This window comes from Lithobates pipiens, unplaced genomic scaffold (assembly GCF_037356315.1).
Source record: "Lithobates pipiens isolate NorthernLeopardFrog02 unplaced genomic scaffold, aLitPip1_a1.2 Scaffold_10, whole genome shotgun sequence".
Taxonomy (NCBI): Eukaryota; Metazoa; Chordata; class Amphibia; order Anura; family Ranidae; genus Lithobates; species Lithobates pipiens.
Window position 1 is genome coordinate 222351758 of NW_027507686.1, and position 22958 is coordinate 222374715.

The 22958-nt window shown below is 44.6% G+C and overlaps 1 protein-coding gene across 3 annotated transcripts in view; it reads right to left on the minus strand.

Moving 5' to 3' along the window:
• Positions 1 to 22958, minus strand: part of MAPK8IP1 (mitogen-activated protein kinase 8 interacting protein 1) — a 172114-nt gene that overhangs the window by 18913 nt on the left and 130243 nt on the right. For 2 of the 3 annotated variants that reach the window (XM_077461906.1, XM_077461923.1), the window contains exons 5-7: positions 20927 to 21736; positions 14463 to 14538; positions 614 to 786 (exon numbers count right to left, since the gene is read on the minus strand). In XM_077461906.1, the coding sequence (XP_077318032.1) occupies positions 614 to 786; positions 14463 to 14538; positions 20927 to 21736 (1059 nt within the window). The remainder of the gene's footprint in view (positions 1 to 613; positions 787 to 14462; positions 14539 to 20926; positions 21737 to 22958) is intronic. The other variant, XM_077461915.1, reaches the window with a different exon arrangement.

The window sequence follows — 22958 nt, forward strand, 5'->3', positions numbered from 1 at the left end:
CCCTTTTCATCTTTCATTGGTTTCATCATTTAGGTGGGGTGGTTTGATGGGAGGTGTTTGTGAGGATTACGGCATTCTATAACAGAAAAAAACGGTGTGTTCTACGAGCTAGGACTGCTAATCACATGAAGAGGGCAGGTAATTAGGTGATATTCATAACTCAAAAAAAACTCTTCAGTAATAAACCTATTGTGCCAGGCTTTCCAATGCCAGTATTCCAGGGGGTGGGTGGCTGACCACTCTTCAGGCACTTAGGAGGCCTTCAGGATAGACTGGTCAATGGGCTTAGAGGACAGCAGGTAGCAAATTATTTTTCTACTGTATATGATATGGAACAATTATGCAGCCAACGAAGTCTACAAAATCTGAACGCCTGTCTCCCATACTTGTTCTACCATCAGGTATTGATATGAGGGTCAGGATAAAAATAAGTTGCGACATGTGCGAGGGTGGGAATCTTCCATGATACTGGTCATCTTTTCATTGACCATTAGGGCTGTCAGGATGCTCTTCCCTTCTCTTCGTAGGTTTCTTTTAAGCATCTCTTTAAAAAAACAGACACATTCTTCTACTGTATGTTATTGTCACAAAACCAGTGAGGAGGCCCTCTCACCTGCTAAGTGATCTGGTTCCTTCGTCACCTGGACTGCATAGTAAGCTGGAAAGATCCCTCGCTCCCCAGTTCTCATGTTATACGCCTCATACCAGTAATCCTCAGCTTGGACCTCCACATAAAGCGGATCCTCTGCCTCCAGCTCTAGCTCCCCTGGGTGGCGAGGCATGAACCTGCAACCAAGAGTAAAAATCAGATCATGGTTACGCTGTGTACAGAAAATGTCTCAGCTTGTCGTGAGCTCCATTCAACTACAGCAATTGGTGGCAGGGCACAGCTAATAAATAAAAAGGAACAGTCAGGCCCTCTGTCTGCCGTCACTGGGACAGGGATTGGGATGGGGATCTGTCAAACTGGGACATAGATGACAAATTAAATCCAATAACTTTTAGCAGAGTGTGGAAGGATTAAAGCTTCTGCTGGACTTTTAATACCACCGATGTGCCCTCTGGAAGGATTTCCCCTCATTGCTTATCTGAGTGTTTCTCAACCTTTTTTCAGTCAAAACATCCTTTAAAAATGACGGACAGTCTCGAGGCACCCCATTCTAAAATGTAAAAACTATTCTAATTGTTTTACATAATGCAGCAAAATCCACACACGTAGGATGGCCAAAGTTAGAGGTGATTTATTCTTCCAAAGCAAATATACTTTTTGCAAACTGGTACTGACTAGTATTCCAATGTTTCTCTTCTCTCTGTTTTTCTCCATCACTCAACTAATGTGACCCCAAAGCTGATGGAGAGAGGCAGAGGAGGATCAAACATGGATGCAATGCAGACAACTAACATCCTCCTTATCAACTGATTATGCCAATGGTTGTTAGGACGCTGGCAGCTAGATTGTAATGGTGCACAATGAAAACCCATGGCTTTGTGTAACTAAAAGGGAGACTTCATCCAAATGCTGGGTTGCATACAATTTTTGGGCAATTTTTAGGTATGTTGCCAAGGCACACCTGAAGAAACCTCAAGGCACCCCAGGGCACCCTGGTTGAAAAAGGCTGGCCTATCCCACTAACACCTAAGGGTTATCTCAGTCCACAAGGCTTATCCAACACCTACAATATCATCACGCTCACATCCACCACTGACACTTCTCTCAGGAGCTCTCCAGGGGCCCCTATACAGAGCATGGACCCCAGCACACCCAGCAGTGCCCCTGTATCACCTGGACAGGATCTTCAGCTTGTATGAGACTCTCTGCACACAGGAGGAAAGAAAATCAGAACAGAGCAAAAGGTCATGTGACCAGAAGATGCAGTCCCACCCAACATCGCCTGTGAGGATCGCTCAGCTGAGCTACAAATCAGGTCTGAATGTGATGCTGACCGCTGTTTAGAGACAAACTGCAGCTTAAAAATACTCTCACTTATAACACAATGCCAAGGGGCGATCCTGCTTAGAAGGAAAACCGGATCTGGAGAAAGGCCTTGGCTGGCCTAAAGCCACAAGAGCAAACAATGCCTTGTAATGAGGGGTCAACGGGAGCTAGTAAGTGAGTTGGTGGAGGCACTGATGCTCATATCACTACAAGGTGGTGGATGGTGAAGATTCACACCAGGAATTTTATCACATCACTTGTGGACTGTTTTGAATTATTTTCACTTATACTTTTTGATTGATTAGCGTGATCCTATATTTTTTATGTTTGGTTTACTGTGTATATGTCTTACAGGAGGTTTTGCTGCTTATATTTTATACTCTGAAGTCATATATTAGCAGTTTTTATACTTTTTCTATTATACTTTTTCTACCTACAATATCATGTTTTTGGGAACTAAACCTCTTAAAATACAAGAAGAAAGAACTCTTATATATAGTGCCCCAGAACCAGTGACATCATGAATACAATGTGATGATGTCATTGCTGTGCGCTGTGACTTTGGTTTGGTCTGTCTAACTGCAGGCCCCTGGAATTTCTCTGTCCCCACTCCTGCCTCTATAATATCTGTGCCAAGATATTACACCATTCAATAAACCTTTGTTAATAATGTTAAATATTTAAATTAAAGATCAATTCCAAGGAACAATGTGAGAACAAAAATAACACTTCCTACCACTGAACACAGCCTGTTCACTCACTTCAACCTCCTATAATGCAACTAGACCTAGCATCCTCCTCTGAGGCATTCCAGGGAGAACTACAACACCCAGGAACATTATTCTATACAACTTCTGCCATGCAGTACTTGGGTTTCCGGGAGGGGTGTTGCTAAGTCTACAAAAGATCTGGGGCTAGAGCCCAGAGCGGCACAGTAAAGAAAGTCATATGCTTGGGCAGGCATACACATGTATATACAGTAATATACGTGTGTGTGTGTGTGTGTGTATATATATCTCCAGAGAGCCCCCCTCTTACATCAGGGACCCCAGAGAGCCCCCCCTTACATCAGGGTCCCCAGAGAGCCCCCCCTTACATCAGGGTCCCCAGAGAGCCTCCTCCTTACATCAGAGTTCCCAGAGAGCCTCCCCCTTGCATCAGGGTCCCCAGAGAGCCCCCCACTTACATCAGGGTTCCCAGAGGGACCCCCTTACATTAGGGTCCCCAGAGAGCCTCTGCATAAAATTAGGGTCCCCAGAGAGTCTCCCCCTTAAAATCAGGGTCCCCAGAGACCCTTCCCCTTGCATTGAGGTCCCCAGAGAGCCTCCCACTTACACCAGGGTCCCCAGAGAACCTCCCCCTTGCATCAGGGTCCCCAGAGAGCCCCCCACTTACATCAGGGTTCCCAGAGGGACTCCCTTACATTAGGGTCCCCAGAGAGCCTCTGCATAAAATCAGGGTCCCCAGAGAGTCTCCCCCTTAAAATCAGGGTCCCCAGAGACCCTCCCCCTTGCATCAGGGTCCCCAGAGAGCCCCCCACTTACACCAGGGTCCCCAGAGAGCCTCCCCCTTGCATCAGGGTCCCCAGAGACCCTCCCCTCCCCTTTGGGGACCCCTGCAGAGACTCTGGGCTATGTTCCCCAGATTCAGGGCTATGGCCCCAAAAGCCACCCCCTAGCGACGCCACTGGTTTCTGGTATGAGTCCCTGTCAGGACACTATCTGCAATGGAGTTTGCTGGATGTTCTTGCTGTTTGAGTGGGTTTCCTCAAGGTACTCTGGTTTCCTTCCACACTCCAGAGTTGCTCTTTGAGGGAGGAGGTTGCGCTGGACTGACTTAATCATACAATGTTTGTAAGTAGGTGAAGATGTGGGCGGGTAGGAAGAATTCCCTTCCAAAGAGTAGTGCCCAGCTTGAAAGAAGGTGGTGGTGGCCTGGGCTGCTGCCTTGGGGTAAGGCCTTATGGTTGATTCCACATGTGATTTAGGAAAGTGGATGTAACGGAGCGTCAGATGTCCAGTAAATGTGGGTTTGAAAATACTTTTTTTTGTAGGGTAGCAACAAATAAAATCAAGCCAATGCGTTTTAAGAGAACAGAGACATATAGGATTGGATCCTGCTTAAAATTGGCCCAAGTATAATATTCTACTGAGAGAGCCCAATACGGCTGCGTCACCATGTTCCCCAACAACAGATAAAGAATTTTGAGTCACCAGGGAGAAAAGAAAAGAAATATAAATTAATTTACCCCTAGTAGACCGTCCACCACCTTTTTTTAGTGCGGCAGGGTGGCCCTGCTGTGCATGTACGTGATCCCGCATTTCTGGGTAGGGGAAGCGTGTGCGCCCGCCACCCCATCTGTGCTGTAATTCAGTGCAGCACAAGTCAGTCCACAGGTCCCATTCAATAATTTATGGCTGGGGCCCGCTGATTGGCTTAGCAAATCACAGTACAGAGCCCTGTATTTACTAACAACACAGGGCACTGTACATGGTGCAGCGATGTGGCTGATTTTTCTCCCTGCTATGCATTCTGGGATGTACAGAGCCCTGTGTTGTTAGTAAACACAGGGCTCTGTACTGTGATACTGCATAGCTCCCAACTGTCCCTGATTTGGAGCAATGTCCCTCTGTCCCTTTTCCCCCCTCATTTTTCCTGATCTATATAGTTTTATATAAAAATGCACTTTTTAACTTTCTAATAGTGTTTCCCAGTGCTAAGCCTGTCATCCAATTTCTAAATTGCTGCATTTGTGAATTTCAAAAGCCAAAATAAAGGAATAGTGGTACAAAAAAAAGCCCTTGTGGATTTATTTAACTTTTTTTCCCGGTGAATTCTCCCTTAAGGGGGTGTGGCAGGGGGCGTGTCCTATGCCTTCATACATTTGCTAGTAGGTGTCCCTCATTCCCATCTCAAAATGTTGGGAGGTATGATACTGTGTGCAGTAAATTAGTGAAAGTAGCAATATTACACATATTTCACAGTGTAAGGCTTAACTCCTTGATTGCCCCTAGATGTTAGCGCCTTCCAAGCTAGTGTCATTAGTACAGTGACAGTGTATAGTATTAGCAATGATCACTGTTTAAAAAAAAAAAATATTCCAATATACTGTATATACCATAGTTTGTAGACACTGTAACTTTCATGTAAACCAATCTATATACATTTATTGTGATTTTTTTGTAGCACATTTTGGCCTAAATTTATGAAGAAATTATATATATATATATATATATATATATATATATATTTTTTTTTTTTTTCATTGGAATTGTTTTATAGCAGAAAGTAAAAAATACTGTTTTTCTTCCAAATGTTTGTTTTATATAAGAAAAAAACTGTGGTGATGAAATACCACCAAAAGAAAGCTCAATTTGTGTGAAAAACATTATAAAAAATTGTATTTGCGTAGAGTGTTGACCCCGCAAATTCCACTTAAAGTGGAGCAGTGCCTAATAGCTAAAAATGCCCTGGCCGTAAAGGGAGTAAAATCTTCCAGAGCTTAAGTGGTTAAAAATAAATCATCATTCTGGCTTTAAACACAAGTTGAAGGTGTGAGGCGGAGAACATTTGACTTGTGTATGCACAAGGCTCTGTAAATGGTGTTCCCAGAGCACAAGGCTGGCATTTAGAAAATGTTAGCAGAAGATCTGCGTGGTGAACAAGTGGCACCTAGAGTAAAAAACTAATTGTTCTGGATAATTAGACCGTGTCCCCTGTCTGCACTGTTATGGTTGCTTTTAAATTTAGACTGGATTGTACCTGTAAAGTGTACCTATAACTAAAAAGTTTTTTGTTTTTTTTTACATTTTTAGTTTTGGATAGATCCGGGAACAGTTCAAACCTATCAAGTTTTTATTGCTAAGTGTACAAAAAGCCATTGTGCCAACTTGGAATCTAATTTACTGAAGACCTAAACCAGCACATAAATGATATGGGACTTCAGTAAATTTTATGATTTGGGTTTCAGGTTAGTGTACTGTCTTTTTCTAAACTTAGGTTTAAATGGTCCAACTCATAGCTGTGCACCTGCCCTCATATATGGGTGCTATAAGCTTTCAGTGCCGTGTGGGTACCCGCAAGATAAAGAGTGATGGGATATCCAATGTTTTACAGCTTTCACCAAAAGAAGTGAGGAGAAATGTTTCAATCATGGCCCGATCTAGGAGGGTGCTGGGGATGGCTGTGCCTCCCCCACCCCAGATTTCAGTTGTGCCCCCCAATCCACAACCCCCCCTCCACCCCTGGTAATGTGCCTTATCCCATCCCTGCAGTGTACACAGCCTGAGCACAGGCAGCAAGGCCTCTTCCTCATCGCACAGCACACAATAGCTGAAATCGGATTCCCGTATACACAGCCACGATCTGTACACTGTGTAGCTGGTTACTGCAGCTGCTCTGCTGTTGCTCAGGCTGTGTACACTGCAGGGATGGGAGAAAGAGTTCTGCCAGTGCCTTAACAGTGGTGACCCCCATCCCCTGCCCTGCCAGTGGTGACCTCTGTCCTCTGCCCTGCCACTGGCGGCTTCTGTTCTCTGCCCTGTCAATGGTGACCCCTGTCCCCTGCACCTGCCAATGGTGACCCCTGTCCTTTGCCCTGCCAATGGTGAACCCTGTCCTCTGCCCTGCCAATGGTGACCCTGTCCTCTGCCCTGCCAACGGTGACTCTGTCCTCTGCCCTGCCAACGGTGACCCTGTCCTCTGCCCTGCCAATGGTGACTCCTGTCCTCTGCCCTGCCAATGGTGACTCCTGTCCTCTACCCTGCCAATGGTTACCCCTGACCCCTGCCCTGCCAGTGGTGACCACTGTCCCCTGCCAATGGTGACCCCTGTCCTCTGTCCTGCCAGTGGTGTCCCCTGCCCATGGTGACCCCTGTCCCCTGCCCTGCCAGTGGTGACCACTGTCCCCTACCAATGGTGACCCCTGTCCTCTGCCCTGCCAGTGTTGACCTCCCACTGACCCCTGTATATTGCCTTGCTGTCCCTTTTCCTCTTCCCTACAAATGAATACCCCCCTGTATGCTGTGCTACAAAATAATACCCCCTGTATGCTGCCCTACAAATTGTTGACCCTATCATCTGCCCCCTGACATTTTTTACTGCACCCCCCACATTACACAGGCTAGATCCAGGCCCTAGTTCCCATGGGGCAGGGCAATGTCTAGTCCAATGACAACTTTCTAGCGGGAATTCCCTCATTTTAGAGAGATGTCTTGCCACATGCCATTGGGTCTCCAGCAGCAAATGAAAGGCAATCTCTCCAATGGGATACAGACAGCAAAATAACAAAAAAAAAAAAAACAGACAGGGATTTTAATCCTTTCTTACTCTATCATAAACTTACTTTAGACACACTTTAAAGGGCTTGGCTTTGGCCATAATGTAGGCCAGTTATTAGTTAACAGAGCAAGTACTTCTTAAAAAAACAGGTATTGGACATCTACTAATGCCGCGTGCACATGACCGGACTTTTCGACGGGCTAGGTCCGACGGTGTTCCCGACTGACTTTTGGCGGAGTTCTGACGGACTTTCCAAACGAACGGACTTGGCCACACACAAGCACACCAAAGTCCGACGGACTCAAACGTGATGACGTACGACCGGACTAGAATAAGGAAATTCATAGCCAGTAGCCAATAGCTGCCCTAGTGTTGGTTTTCGTCCACCAGACTAGCATACAGACGAACTGACTTTTCTACCGGACTCGAGTCCGTCGGAAAGATTTGAAACATGTTTTATTTCTAGGTCCGTCTGACTTTTGGGGAAAAAAAGTCCACTGCAGCCCACACACGATCTAATTGTCCAACGAATTACGGTCCGCCGGACCTAGTCTTCCGGAAAGTCCGATCGTGTGTACTCGGCATTAGAGTTTGCCATGAGCAATGTGAAAAGGAGCTGAGTGCCACGTGTGATGAACAAGCCAACATATCTCATAATGCCAAGATTTTATTCATTTACGAGGTCTGTCCAGAAAAAGTCCACCCATTGTTAATATAATGAGAACGGTTCGTGCGACATCACTGTAACCTAGCAGCTAAGGAGAGTGGACTGGAATGTGCATGCGTTAACAATGAGGACTTCACTATACAAGTCAGTGGGGGCGCTAGATGCTGTTGAGTGAGATGTGTACTGTGTGTCCCTCGCATTCAAAGTGACTAAGGCCCCGTTCACATCTAGCGATTTGGGACCACAGGCAGAATTACCACGATTCCATATAGCACTGCAATGCTGGCAAAACGCAGCACACGTGTTCGAGTGCCATTCATTTTCAATGGCACCTAAACGTGGTTCTGTTTTGCTGCGACTGATGTACGATAAATGGCACAGCAATTGCAGCAAACTGAATCACGCAAAGCTTTTTTGCCAGAAAAGGAGCAGGAGCCTCATTTGGATAACAAGCTCTGTGCATTGCGTTTAGAGCGTGACAATCGCGGCAGAAACCGCATCACCTTTAAACACGTGCTGCATTTTTCCAGCATTGCCGTGCAATCCCAAATTGCTAGATATGAAGGGGGTCTAGGCGAGTGGAGCAATGAATCTGCATCACATTTTGTGTAATGGTTGAACATTCCTTCCCGGAAACTATTCGGATGATTTAGAAGACTTTTGGAGACAACGCAATAAGTTCAGCGCAAATAAAAGTGTGGCACAAACACTTCAAAGATGGTCGAGAACCTGTAGAAACCTGTTGAAAGCGATCCATGTTCTGGAAGGTCTGCAACAAACAGAACACCTGACCTGCTCTCTGTCTCCCCCTTCTGTTCATGTCCCCAATTCAGCTGGGGATTTTCCAGAGCAGTGTTGGCAACTCTGCACATGCTCAGTTTTCTGTGAATTTCTATGCTGAACATTTGCTCCCCATCACATCTGAACAGCGCATATAACTACAGAGTCACAAATGTGGGCGTATACAGAGTGGTAAATGACAGCCCGCTCCCTCCCTTCTTCTCCATGCCCACTAACAAGCTAAATACAATGGGGGCACAGTCTATTGCATTAGGTCAGGGGTAGGCAACCTTTTGAGCACAGTGTGCCGAAAAATGTTTTCAAAGAAATTGAGCGTGCCGATTTTATTACAAAATAATGATCAACTTCACACTCTCAATCACGAAAATGATTTCTTATAAATACTGTAAAACACTTTAGTAGTGAGAAATTAACATCCTGCACTGACACAATTCAGATCAGCCCCAATTCCTGCAACTCCACACTCAGATCACTGGCCCCCCTGAAAATCTGTTTCACCACTGTACCCCCCTGATCATCTGCCCCACCACTGTACATCTGCCCCACCACTGTACCCCCCTGCTCATCTGCCCCACCACTGTACATCTGCCCCACCACTGTACCCCCCTGCTCATCTGCCCCACCACTGTACATCTGCCCCACCACTGTACCCCCCCTGCTCATCTGCCCCACCACTGTACATCTGCCCCACTACTGTACCCCCCTGCTCATCTGCCCCACCACTGTACATCTGCCCCACCACTGTACCCACTGCTCATCTGCCCCACCACTGTAACCTCCTGTACATCTACCCACCATTGTACCACCCTGCTCATCTGCCCCACCAATGTACCCCCTTTCTCATCTGACCCTCCACTGTAACCCCCTGCACATCTGCCCCACCACTGTACAACCCTGCACATCTGCCCCACCTCTGTACGCCCCTGCTTATTTGCCCCACCAATGTTTCCCCTTTCTCATCTGCCCCACCACTGTACCTCCATTCACATCTGCTCCACCACTGAACCATCTTCTTATCTCTCCTACCACTGTACTTATCTCCTCATCTGCCCCACCACTGTAACCTCCTTTCTCATCTGCCCCATGACTTTACCTCCTGCACATCTGTCCCATCTGCTCTTCTGCCCCACCACTGTAACCCCCTACTTATGTGTTCCACTGATGTACCTCCTTTCTCCTCTGCACCCCTCTGCACATCTGCCCCACATCTGTACCCCCTGCTCCTCTGATCCACCGCTGTAACCCCCTGCCCATCTGCCCCATCACAGTACCCCCCTGCTCTTCTGTCCCACCACTGTAACCCCCTGCTCATCTGCCCCATCAATGTATCCCCTTTCTCATCTGCCCCACCACTGTACCTCCCTGCACATCTGCTCCACCACTGTATGCCCATGCTCTTTTGTCTCACTACTGAATCACCTTCTCATCTATCCAAACACTATACCCATCTGCTCATCTGCCCCACCACTGTAACCCACTTTCTCATCTGCCCCACCACTGTCCGCGCTGCTCTCCTGCCCCACCACTGTTCCCCTGCTCATCTGCCCCACCAATACATATCCTTTCACATATGCCCCACTGCTCTGCCCCCCTGCTTTTCTGCCCCAACACTGAACCCCCTGCTCATCTGGCCCACCACTGAACCACCCTGCTTATCTGGTCCACCACTGTACCCCCTTCTCATATCTTGTACCCTCATCTATGATATGGGTGATATGCAGAGTGGTGAAAAGAAGCAGAGATGAGAAATCTACCTGTCCTGACACACTCATCCTGCTGATCCACCTCTCGCATCCAGCCCACGTGCCTGTATGTGATCTATGGGATGTATGCAATGTATGGGATGTATGTGATGTATGTGATGTATGAGATGTATGTGATGTCTAATACCAGCATGTGGAATAGATGCGCAATGATGAGCTCAGGTCAGGGGTGTTTTCTGAAAGCAGTGGGCCTGTGTGCAGGATCATAAGTTGGGCCCCCTGCAGTTGAGAAAAAGTGGGTGGGTGTGATTTTCATTGTGTTGAATACTGGCTGTGGCTTGAAGGGGCACAGAGTGCCAGGGTTCAGTAGTAAGTGACACAAAGGTTCAGGAATAATTTCAACAAAGTTCCCAGAAGCTCAACAGTAATTCCACAAACTGTCACCTGATTGGGGTTTTCTCAATCACAGGGAAATCCCTTCTTTCTGAGATTGGTAGTGGCAACCAAGCGAGTCACCTTCCTTCAGATGGTGGATGGGGCTAGCAGGACTATGATTGGTTTAGCAGTGGCCAAGACAGTCCTCCTCCTCCTCCTGGAAACAGGGACCGTCCCCCCCCCCAGCAGAACTGCACCCAATCTCTTCCCCATCACAAAAGCTGACGATCACAGCTACAGCAAAGCTAGAGAACCAAACAATGTTTCCCATCTTTCACAATGTGTGGGGGCGCAGTGCCTCCCCCTCAGAGCAGAGGCAGTGTGGGGAACTCTGATATTGGAATACATGGAATATCTCACTGACACTTCCCTGCACTGCTCTGCTGATGGGGAGGGAGTTCCAGCAAAAGAGGCTTTGCGTGCTGCTTGCGGCACCAGTGCGGGGGCTTTTTGGGGTGTGCACCCCAAAGCTCAAACACACATGCTTTTCTCTGCAGCCTCAGCTTCACGGGGCAGAGAACGAATGGGAATTTGTCTGTGCTGAGTGGCTTCCTGTTCATTCATAAACCCAAGCATAGTAAACACAGTTTACATTGCTTCAGTTATGAATGGACACATTGAGCAAGTGTGTGCAAGTGAATGATTTACTAGCTTCTTCCCCCGCTCTCCATCCTGAAACATCTCCCGCAGTAGTCGGGGGGAGAGAAGGGAAGTCAGTAGCACTTCTGGGGGGGGGGGGGGGGGAATCGGCACGCCTATGAATGGGGACGGGTTATTACATTATTACATGTAGACTGATGGAGGCTTCATCGCCCTCTTATTCTAAGCCCTTGTACACACGGTCGGAGAATCCGTCGGAATGTGTCCTATCGGACCGTGTTGTCGGATAATCCGACTGTGTGTGGTATGAATCGGACTGTTTCCGTCGGAATATCCGTCGGACCAAATTTTCCAACTTGCTGGAAATATTTTCCGACAAACTGATCCGATCGGACATACTCCAATCATGTGTAGAGAATTCCGATCGGACAAAGTGCCACGCATGCTCAGATCAAATTCCTACATCAAAGCTATTAGCTACTAGCCTGAACGTAGTCCCATCGTAACGAAATTACGTCATCATGTTCTGAAAGATCGGATTTTTCGACAACTTTGTCCGACCGTGTGTATGCAACAGTTTCGGACAAGATCCGGCGGACAAAATCGGACGGACAAAATCCGACGGATTTGGTTGTCGGAATCTCCGACCGTGTGTACAAGGGCTTAGACACAGGCTGGAGGGGCATGTTGCAGCCTGCCTGTAACTGGCAGAAATCCGTCCTCTACATGTTATTGCCAAAAAAAAAATAATAAAGATTTGATTTTAAATATATATTTGTATGACAACTGAAAACTGTTTTAATTTTTTATTATTATTCATTTTTTAAAACATTTTTTTTAACATATGACCAGCAGCAGAGGATTAGAAGCTCCTCCTGCTTATGTTTTTCGTACATTATAGTGCCATCATCCACATACACTAAGCCCTTGTATACACAGTCAGACATAATGACCACAAAATCCATCAGATTTTTTCCGACGGATTTTGTCCGAAACTGGTGTTGCATACACACGGTCGGACAAAGTTGTCGGAAAATCCGATCGTTTGGAACGTGATGACGTTCTTTCATTACAACGGGACTATGTTCAGGCTAGTAGCCAATAGCTTTGGTCTCATAATTTGATCTGAGCATGCTGAGCACTTTGTCCGATCGGAATTCTATACAAATATGGATCATGTTGTCGGAAAATTTTATATCCAGCTCTCAAACTTTGTTAGCCGGACATTCCGATGGAAAAAGTCAGATGTAGCCCACACACGGTCAGATTATCCAACAACGCGGTCCGATCGGACATTTTCCATCAGGATTTACAACCGCGTGTACAAGGGCAAAGAGAAGGGATACTGAAGATTAAAGTGTAGGTTTAGTATCAATCTAAACGTGTATGAGATGCAATCAACAAAGATTGGAGACTAATAGTACGAGAACTAGAAGCTGATGTGGGGACTCCAAAAATTACAGTGTCTGAGATTTCGTGTGAGGTCCCAAGGTGCCTACTATTAAGGGGACTGAGGCAACATTGTCCTATGTTCTAGCTGCGCTTCCTATGTTCCAGCTGCGCTTCAAAAACAGCGGAGATGACGTATCACATGGGTGCTTGATTGTGATACGTCATCGAGGCTGTTTTTGAAGCGCAGCTGGGACACATCATGGCGTTTCCATGCACATGGATTTCTAAGCTGCAAGAATTTGCAGTTTTCATCTTGTTTTTTTGGAATAAAACTGTGGCATACTTCACTATGGAAGCCCCCTTTTTTTTTTCCCCCACTAACCATTGGACAAATCACTTCAAATCTTTTTGTTCCTGGGAACATGCTCAAACGATCTGGATTCACTTTGGTGTGTGTGTCCTGGAGGTCAGTTAAATGCTGGGATGAACATTGGGATCGTGCACAACTCCTACTGGATATATCCATATTCGCTTTATGACTACCTGTAATAGGGGTCTTGGAAGTCTGGTGAGTAGGATGTGTGACAGGTGATGGTGGTGGAAGATATTTCAGTCAAATTTAACTACTGTCCAGTGTCCAGCAGGGATTTGAAGATTGTGTACACAATCTGAAGAAGTTGATACATTGTCTGAAGACTTTGATACATTGTTTGAATATTCACTATTTGCACTACTGAACTTATTTTGTGTTTGGACTTTTTCTTTTAAAAGTTTTATTGTCATATATGCCAACAGAACAGGTTTACAACAGAGTTTTATAACATATGGTATACATAGCAAATCAGGGCCTAATGGCCTTCACCAGCATAAAGGAAGCAGGAGCCATGATCCCGTATTAGGCTCAAATAAAAAAAAGTTCTACGGACCAGATGATCCAAGACCCGGGTCATACTGGGCTGCTTGTGAACCTGTAGTAGAAGTGTACAATACACCACTATGTAAGCTGAGGGTTAGCATCCTTAAGAGTAGAAAAAAAGGTTAGGAGAACAGGGAGAAATGATAGAGATGTGAAAAGGAGAAAGAATAGCACGAAACCACCAAATATGTGCTATAGAGCCCCCCTGGGAGCATCCCCTAAAGCAAAGTTGGTGCTCAGTTAAAATCAATTTAGCATGTTTGCAATTTATTAGGGAAGGAGTGTGGTTTAATCAATTTAGTATTGATTTTTAGTTATCCACGTTCTTCAAAAAGGCCCAGATTTCTGAGCTCAGGCCCAGCCCACCCCCCATAATTTGACCAATCCTTTTTGACCATTCACCCACATTGCCCAGCACTTGGCCATGCCCCCATCAGTCAAGGCTCTTTTTCCCTATAGGGGCTCAAGAGGCCTTCAATATTGAACCCTACGGACTAAGACTGGGATGCCATTAAAGTTCATGTGCGTGTAAAGGCAGAGGTTCCAATACTTTTGACAATATAGTGTATGTGCAGGCAAACTGACCTTTTTTCTTCAATTTTTGAGGAAACTGCGAAAAAAACTGTGTATAGACAAGGTCCCTAGTGAGAACAGTGCAAAACAAAAGCCAAGGATCTTGAACAAGACATGAAACGTCTAAAGTATATTAGGACCAAGAATAGTCTTACTCACTTGAAGACGGCTCGATGCGTCTGTTCTCGTTCCTCCCCATTTATCAGGCATGAAAACAAGCCAAATGAATCTGCACCTGCAAGAGATAAGAAACTGAGGGCCTCTAAGAAACATATCACCGGCTGCCCTAAGAGCACCCAAAACAAAACCATAAAACCAGAGCGTAATTATTACTAAAGCGGCCTCAACACTGGCAGAAATACTACAGGCTCTGGGACAAAGGACATGCAAGGAGTCCATTCTGCCAGCCTTTACACCTCTGTGTCAGAGAATGCCTATTAGACATTTGACTTGCAGAAATGCACATGTCCGCAGAAATCTTAGCAGAATAATGAACAGAAACGCACATGCGCACAGGAATGCATGTGCACACATTCACGTACTCAGTGCATGTTGACGACAGAAGGGCTATTTAGGGATGCTCCTGCTCATGTTTAAGGGCTGACTGGTCTTTCAGCTATTCCCTGTGTACAACTACTACTCTGTCTGTACCTTTGTTGCTGCCTCAGCTTGCCTCTGACCTGAACTTGGATCCTGACTCTGCCTTGTTGCCAGTTCCTGACCCCGGTTCCGTTCCTGACCACATTTTTGCCTTGTGATTCTGTACCTAGCTGCCTGCCTGCTGCTGACCTTGGCTATCCCTGTGACCACACTTCTGTTCCTGGCTCTGTTTCCACATCCAGATTGAGTGCCTTCCTAGCTGTCATCTGTATCAGCCCTGCTCGCCACAATGAATTCCTTTCTTTAGTTTGCTGGAGCTCTGACATGCTTCACATCTGGAACCTGCAGCCCATGCAGAGTGGCCCTTTAACTTCGGCTGTATCTCCATGCACAGTTACTGTTCCTGACCTGATGTTCTGCCAGCCTGCCTGGGACCGCATCACCTGCTGCAAACACTCCTATCAACACCTACTGGAACTTGTGTTCCTCCTGTCCCTCTGTACCCTCATATCACCCAGTTGCCCCTGGATTCCCAAATTTAGAATGCATAAAAAAAAAAAGAAGGCATAAAGAGCCCCAGACCAAAAATAGGTTCAAGGAAATGCAATGGTTCATCAAATAACTGAAATAATCATCCAATGCGTTATAGGGGCCTGAGCACTCCCCCTCATCAGGGCTGAGATTTTGTACATATTCCAACAAGGACTCATATAGTACAATAAGCAAGATTTCTTAATGATGTTTGTGTGAGTGATAAAGAATCAAAAATTAATCTGGCAGCTATTTGAGTGCTTTCAAGGGTATGTCCCTCTAAGCCCTAATAAAGGGGAAGTGTTTCCCCCCACAAAACGTTTTGTTCCTTTCATTCAATTATCTGATAGTCTGGAGCTCTTAATGCCATCTTTCTCTCTGGATTCTGATTTTGGTTATCCAAGTTCGTTAAACCTGTCTAACAACAGCAGCCTTACTAAGACCATTGAGCCTTAGAATTCAGTTAGACATTCTCCAATATTGCACAAAAGAAGCCCAGGATTGCACTTCCCTTGACTTAGCAATAGAAACGTGAAGTTCTAACCCTTCCCTACTCCACCAAAAGCTTAAAAAAGAAAAAAGGTTTGGTCATATATACACCGATTGGCCCATTGGACCTAGCATGCTCAGGATCCATCTAGTAAAGGTCCCAGCTCTCACTGTTTAGAGGGACAGTCCCTTGGTCCTAAATCCCTCTATTTGTTTTATTGTATATACCAGGGGTCTACAAGCTTTCTAAACAAAGGGCCAGTTTGCTGTACTTCAAACTTTAGGGGGGGCTATACTGTGGCCAGTAGGAGTAGAATATGTCCTGGCATCAAAGAGTGTAAACAATGCCCCATGATTGGTATTAGGGGGAGTAATAGTGCCCCATCATTGGTATCAATGGGAGGAATAATGGACCATCATTGGTGTCAATGGGAGGAATAATGGACCATCATTGGTGTCAATAGGAGGAATAATGGACCATCATTGTTGTCAATGGGAGGAATAATGGACCATCATTGTTGTCAATGGGAGGAATAATGGACCATCATTGGTGTCAATGGGAGGAATAATGGACCATCATTGGTGCCAATAGGAGGAATAATGGACCATCATTGTTGTCAATGGGAGGAATAATGGACCATCATTGGTGTCAATAGGAGGAATAGTGGCCAGTCATTGGTGTTAATGGGAGAATTAGTGTGCCATAATTGGTATCAGTGGGAGGAACAGTGCCCCATTGCTGGTGTCAGTGGCAGAAACTATGCCCAACTATTGCTGACAATGGGGGGGGGGGGGAACAATGCCCCAAGGACCAGATAAAAGCAAGCAAAGGGCAGATATAGATTAGTGTAAGGACTTTCTGTACCTCTACAGCCCCCCTCTACAGCCCCCAGATCACTTGTACTAGAATTTTATGAGCAAAGAGGTGAACAGAATATAAATATTGCATTTGTCAGCTTGTTTTAACCTCTTGACTGCCATGATGTGTAGAACAAAACCTTGGAAGCTAAGGGTTTTAGTCCGAACCTTTACTTTGCCATGCAGGGAAAGCAACAGAGACACTTTAATGGTGGTCCATGGAGCTGCCCATACAATACTGTCCCTTCTCTGTCCCACAATTTTATTCATCTGCTGCGAGTGAACAGAAATACTTGCTACTTACAGGTAGAGAAGAGCTTGTAGGCAGGTGCAGTCTACTTTCTCTACAGCAGGTGGTGCTCTTCCGCAATGGCCCTGTTGCTGTAAAGGAAGTCAGGGGGAAAAAGGTTCCTCTATGGTTTCCTGGGCCACTGGGGAAGCTATCCTTTTGGATGCTGCTGCCCAATGTGACTCAAGCAGCCATCTTGGGTCAGGCAGAGCCTTTTTAAGGCCCTGGCTCTTGGGTTTTGACATGCTTTGGTGAATGGACAGAGTAGGGACAGGTACCCCATCATTAAGGGACTGTAACAGAGTTGGGAAAGGTTCCTGAAAAAGGACTGGGCATTTTCCCGATTGGGGACCAGATGGTCAAACCGCATTCAAGTCCCCACTCAACAGACACTGTCATCCTGGCTGGAATCTACTACTCACAGGGCTTGTTGTGAACTCTTACTGAATTTCTTCAATACAAGTTTATTTCACCTGCCTGCTTAAATTATTGACTCCTCACCATGCTGCACCCCACCTAAAAGTTCATGTGAGCTGCAGGACAGGAAATTACCCAATCTGTCGCTCATTGGAGTACAAAGAAAGTAGGAGTTTGAAATTTGGATTAGAGATGAGTCCAGGTCGCTTCCAAACGCATCTCTATTTACAGGTAGAGGGAGCAGGTGGTCTGCTTCGCTTCCCCCCAGCAGCTTTCCTTGACTGGTCAATCAGGCGCCCAGTGCCATCACAAAGGATCGGATAGAGAATTCTCAGCCCAAGCTATGACTTGGAGCTTGTGGATGGTTTCCTCTCCTTGTTCTTAGCAAGTAAATGGAGAGGCAGGTGATGGAAAAGTGACTCTGTTCATCTGGTAGGTAGGGATAGGGAAAAAAATCAGGTCAAATTGATTCAAAATTTTAACAAATCGATTTTTTTTTCACCAGGCCGAAGCCGCGGCCTTGCCTAAAAACTCCTGCCCTCAGCTCCTCAGGACTGGCGCGGTGTCTATCAAAAAAAAAAAAAACTTGATTCAAATCGTGAATCAAGTTTTTCTTTAAAAGCGCTGATTTATTTTTTTTGTGAAAATCGCCGAGCTCTACCGGTAGGTCTAACATTAAAGTGAACCTGTTTCTTTTTGCCCTGCAAGGGCAAAATATTGGTTCACTCTAAGGTTTCTTTTGCTGCCTAACAGAGCTTGGTGGTTTTGAGAATATAGCATTTGTTGAACAGTTACTAGTCCCTACTATTGTCCACCACCTTAGTTGGTCATGAATTGACTGAGCACTTACCATGGTGCCTTTTAGCTGTATTGGGTGTATGCACACGCATGGTCTGTGGCTGCATATCTGGTTCTTGCATATTACTATACATTCAAAAAAGGATGGGGTAACCTCTAGGTAAGGAATGATTTTTATATATTATTGTTGTATACAGCATATCCCAGTGTGAGAGATCTGATAGAATAAAGTCGGGACCGCGCTGAATACAGGCACCTTGACACGGCAGATGACTTTCCCATATGATTTCAAATGCATACAAACTAAAAATTCTATCTTTATGGAAAATGTTAGAACTGAGCCACTGACTACCAGCACTTTGCACCTCTCCTGTAGCTTTGGAACCCCTCCTCCCCCATTTATCTCCACCTTGTCTCAGCAGTCAGCAGCAGAGATGAGGGCAGAACTCCTCCAGATCCTGTGCTTCTCTGTGAAACCACGGAGAGGCTCGCCTCTGTCCCCACATCTCAGAAGTCAGCAGCAGAGGACAATACTCCTCCTACAGATCCTGTGCCTCTTGGAGCTGGGAAGCAGAAAGTGCAGGGTCTGAAGGAGGACCAGAGGAGGGCTGAAGTCAACTGCCAGGGAGAAGAAGACTGGGGAGGGAGGCTGTGGCTGCACAAGAGGACAATACTCCTCCTACAGATCCTGTGCCTCTTGTGCAGCCGCAGCCTCCCTCCCCAGTCTTCTTCTCCCTGGTAGTTGACTCCAGCCCTCCTCTGGTCCTCCTTCAGACCCTGCACTTTCTGCCTCCCAGCTCCATCCCCAGCTTCCTCCTGGCAGTAGCATAAGGTATAGGGGTTTTACTGTGATGTAAGGAAGGGTGGGGGTACTCTTTACTTCTGATGGTGGGGGGCTCTTGTCATCTGCTGTAAGAGAAGTGGGGTGCTCTGGACATCTGCTTATAATTATTATAAGAATAGTACAATTCTATGGCCTATTGAGGGGAAACATAACACTGATGAGGCTCGTGATGAAATTGAGTTTTACACCCCTGCTTTAAAGTTTAAGTAAACTCTAATACTCTGTACACACGGTCGGACTTTCCAACAGAAAATGTGCGATCGGATCGTGTTGTCAGAAATTTCGATCGTGTGTGGGCTCCATCTGACATTTTCCGTCACAATTTCCGACACACAAAGTTTGAGATCTTGTTCTAAAATTTTCCGACAACAAAATCCGATTGTTTAAATTCCGATTATGTATATACAATTCCGACGCACAAAATGCCACGCATGCTCAGAATAAATTACGAGACGAAAGCTATTGGCTACTGGCGTGTTTATAATCCCGTCGTACGTGTTCTACGTCACCTTGTTCTGAACGAACAGATTTTCAGACAACTTTGTGCGACCATGTGCATGCAAGACAAGTTTGGGCCAAAATCCATCGGAAAAAAATCTGATGGATTTTTGTCGTTATAATGTCCAACCGTGTGTACAGGGCATAACAATACATTTTTCTTATTTGCTCCCTTTTGGTCTGTTAAATATACCAATGAAAGTATATATCAGTTTGATAAGTGCAAAAAAACTGTTCATCCAGCCAGAAATCTGGTGAACTAATACCCTCCTGTGCTTTCTGTTTCTGGACTGTTATCGGTTAGCATTGTTCCCTGCTATCTCTAGACTACAAAAACCTACCCCTGTTATTGAGAAAATAGGAAAGTGTTATGTAGACCTGTCACAATGTTATGTAGTCCTAACACACTCCCTTGTCATAAGGTGATAAAGCTGCTCAGTAGGGTTGTCACCCTAGGACAGGAAGTGAGTTACTAGCTGGATGAACAAGTTAAAATAAAGGGTAAAAAGGTATGAAAAAAGAAAATGAATGCAGTTACCACATCTACAGGACTGGTCAGGTGGAAGGGTATCAATTTTAATTGTGAATTAAGAATTGAGAACGCTCCTTTTGTGTGCAGGAACCCTTATTCAAAAAAAAATCATTAAAAATAAAACGTAAATTTGTGTTTGCTCAAAAAAATTTAATAAATTTACCGTTAGCAATGTAAGGATTAGACATGTGCACTGACAAAAAATGTGTTCAATTCCGTTGTTGTTTCATTCGTTTTCTGAAATTTTACGAATTTTTTTTTGAAAAATTTCCGAAATTCCAAATTTTCAAATTTTCCAACTTCTGAACTTTCAAATTTTCTAATTACGAATTTTAGAATTTTAGAATTTTAGAATTTTCGTATTTTCAAATTTTCAAATTTTTGTATTTCTGAATTTTCAAATTCCAAAATTTGCATTTTGGAAATTTCGAATTTTGGAAATTTAGAATTTCGGAAATTTCGAATTTCAGAAATTTTGAATTTCCGGATTCTGGATTTCCGATTTTTTTTCAGAAATTCGAAAATTCGGAAATGTTAAAATTCCAAATTTCCGAATTTCTGAATTGTAAAATTTTTGAAATTCGTAAATTTGGAAATTCAAAATGTCAGAAATTAATAAATTTGGAAATTTGGAAATTTCGGAATGAATGAATTTGCCAAAATTCATTAAAAAGCTAATTCGGAACTAAACAAATTGTGTATGTCTAGTAAGGATACATAGATAAAACAAACAACAGTATGGGCCGTATTCTGTATGGTTCACTCACTCGTACATCGCGACCGTCCATTCATGAAGACGTTTAGGAATTTTTTTGAGTAGGAGACATCGGCGTCTGGTGAAGAGGTGTCTGAGAGACACATGGACCTTCGGACTCTGTTTCCTTCCCTCCCGGTGGCCCCCACGTGTTCATCCTCCTCTTCTTCATATTCCTCGCCTATTGCAGACTCATAAGGCGAAGAAACACAATTATCGTAGACGGTACCGCTGTCGCTGTCGTCGCTGTACCCCGCATAACACTGCCGCAGGCTGACCAGTTGTAGCTGTACATTGTCGTCAACCACCAACGTGTATTTGACGGAGTCATAAGATAGTCCACTGGTGTCTGAGCTGACAGATGACCTCTGTAGTCCCCGAGGGCCACCAACTCTTCCAGGGCAACCCAGATAGCCCACCCCATCCTCTCCTTCCTCCTCTTCCTCACTGATGGACAGCTGCTGCCTGCCTGAATTGGGGGGTCGGACATTAACGTCTGCATCTGAGCTGACAGACATTCGGCAGGGTCCAGTCTGGGATACGAAGGGTCTTTCTGGTTCTGGAGGATCTGAACATCTCTGGACTGGAGTGAGGAAGATTTCTTCTGTGGGCTCCAGTCGTACATCAGTCTGGTAGCGGATACGGTCCCGATGAGGGTCCAAGCGGGTTCGAGCGTTGGAGCGCCCAGAGGGGTCATTGGCACCCTGAGTGGTATTGTGACGTCGACAGGGGGTGTCTGTTGAAGTACCGCGATCCTGCGTGACAGCCGGTGGGTTCCCTTCATCACTTAGACATACGTGTTCATTGGATGGTGTTGTGTCCCCTATAGATTAGAGAAAAGGAATAAAATGTAATTATGTTACAATATGCAAGTCCTTTTAAAAGGAATAATAAAAATGAGAAAGGGTGAGAAGGGCCACAATTCTGCACTACCCATATCCCTAATTGTAACTATCCATGGAAAGCATGCATCCCTTTGGACTTTAAAATGCAATGACTATGTTTGTATAAAAAAGCAAAAAAAAATCAAAATATAAAAAGTATAAAAAGCTTTGATATATATATATTAGAGCTGCACGATTCTGGCTAAAATGAGAATCACTATTTTTTTGCTTAGAATAAAGATCACGATTCTCGCGGTGCAACATCTTCTTTCACATTATACAAAAAATAAATAAAAAATAGGCTAACTTTACTGTTTATTTATTTATTTTTATTCATTAAAGTGTTTTGTTTTTTTAAACTGCATTTGAAAAAACGATGTGCAAGTACGGTGTGACATAAAATATTGCAACAACCACCATTTTCTCTAGGGTCTCTGCTAAAAATAAATAAATAAATAAATAAATATTTATATATATATATATATATATATATATAAAATGTTTGGGTGTTCCAAGTAATTGTCTAGCAGAAAATAATGATTTTTACTTGTAAGCAAATAATGTCAAAAAAGGTGTGGTATTTCAATGGTTAAACTTCCTTCATTTACACTGGAGTTCTTTACTTTGATAAAAGAAACAAAAAGATACTTTGTTTATACTTATTCCTGTGTTGTGATAACACTTGGCAACTTGGCAACTTTTTTGTTCCACCAGTCCTTCCCTATTAGATTGTAATCTCCCACGAGCCAGGCCCTCCTGACCCTCTTGTATTAAATTGTATTGTTGCTGTATTGTCTCCCTTTATATTGTAAAGCACTGTGCAAACTGTTGATGCTATATAAATTCTGTATTATAATAATAATAATAATAATAATAACAACAATGATCATTAGCTCAATCTAAAGGTCATAATGGTTTATTTTCCTGATTGAGGTATTTTAGGAAAATACTGCATTATGACCAGTAGATGGAGCTGACACTCATAGGGAATAAACATATTAGAAACAATACGGGGTTATTCGTGACACCAGAGATGCCTGGATTTTTTATTTGGATGCCTGGATTTTTTATTTTTTTCCCCCCAGCTGCAAGAACTCTTTGCACTTGTTAGAAAGAATGGTGACATGCTGTTTTGAAGATCGGGAAGGGAAAAAGATTGTG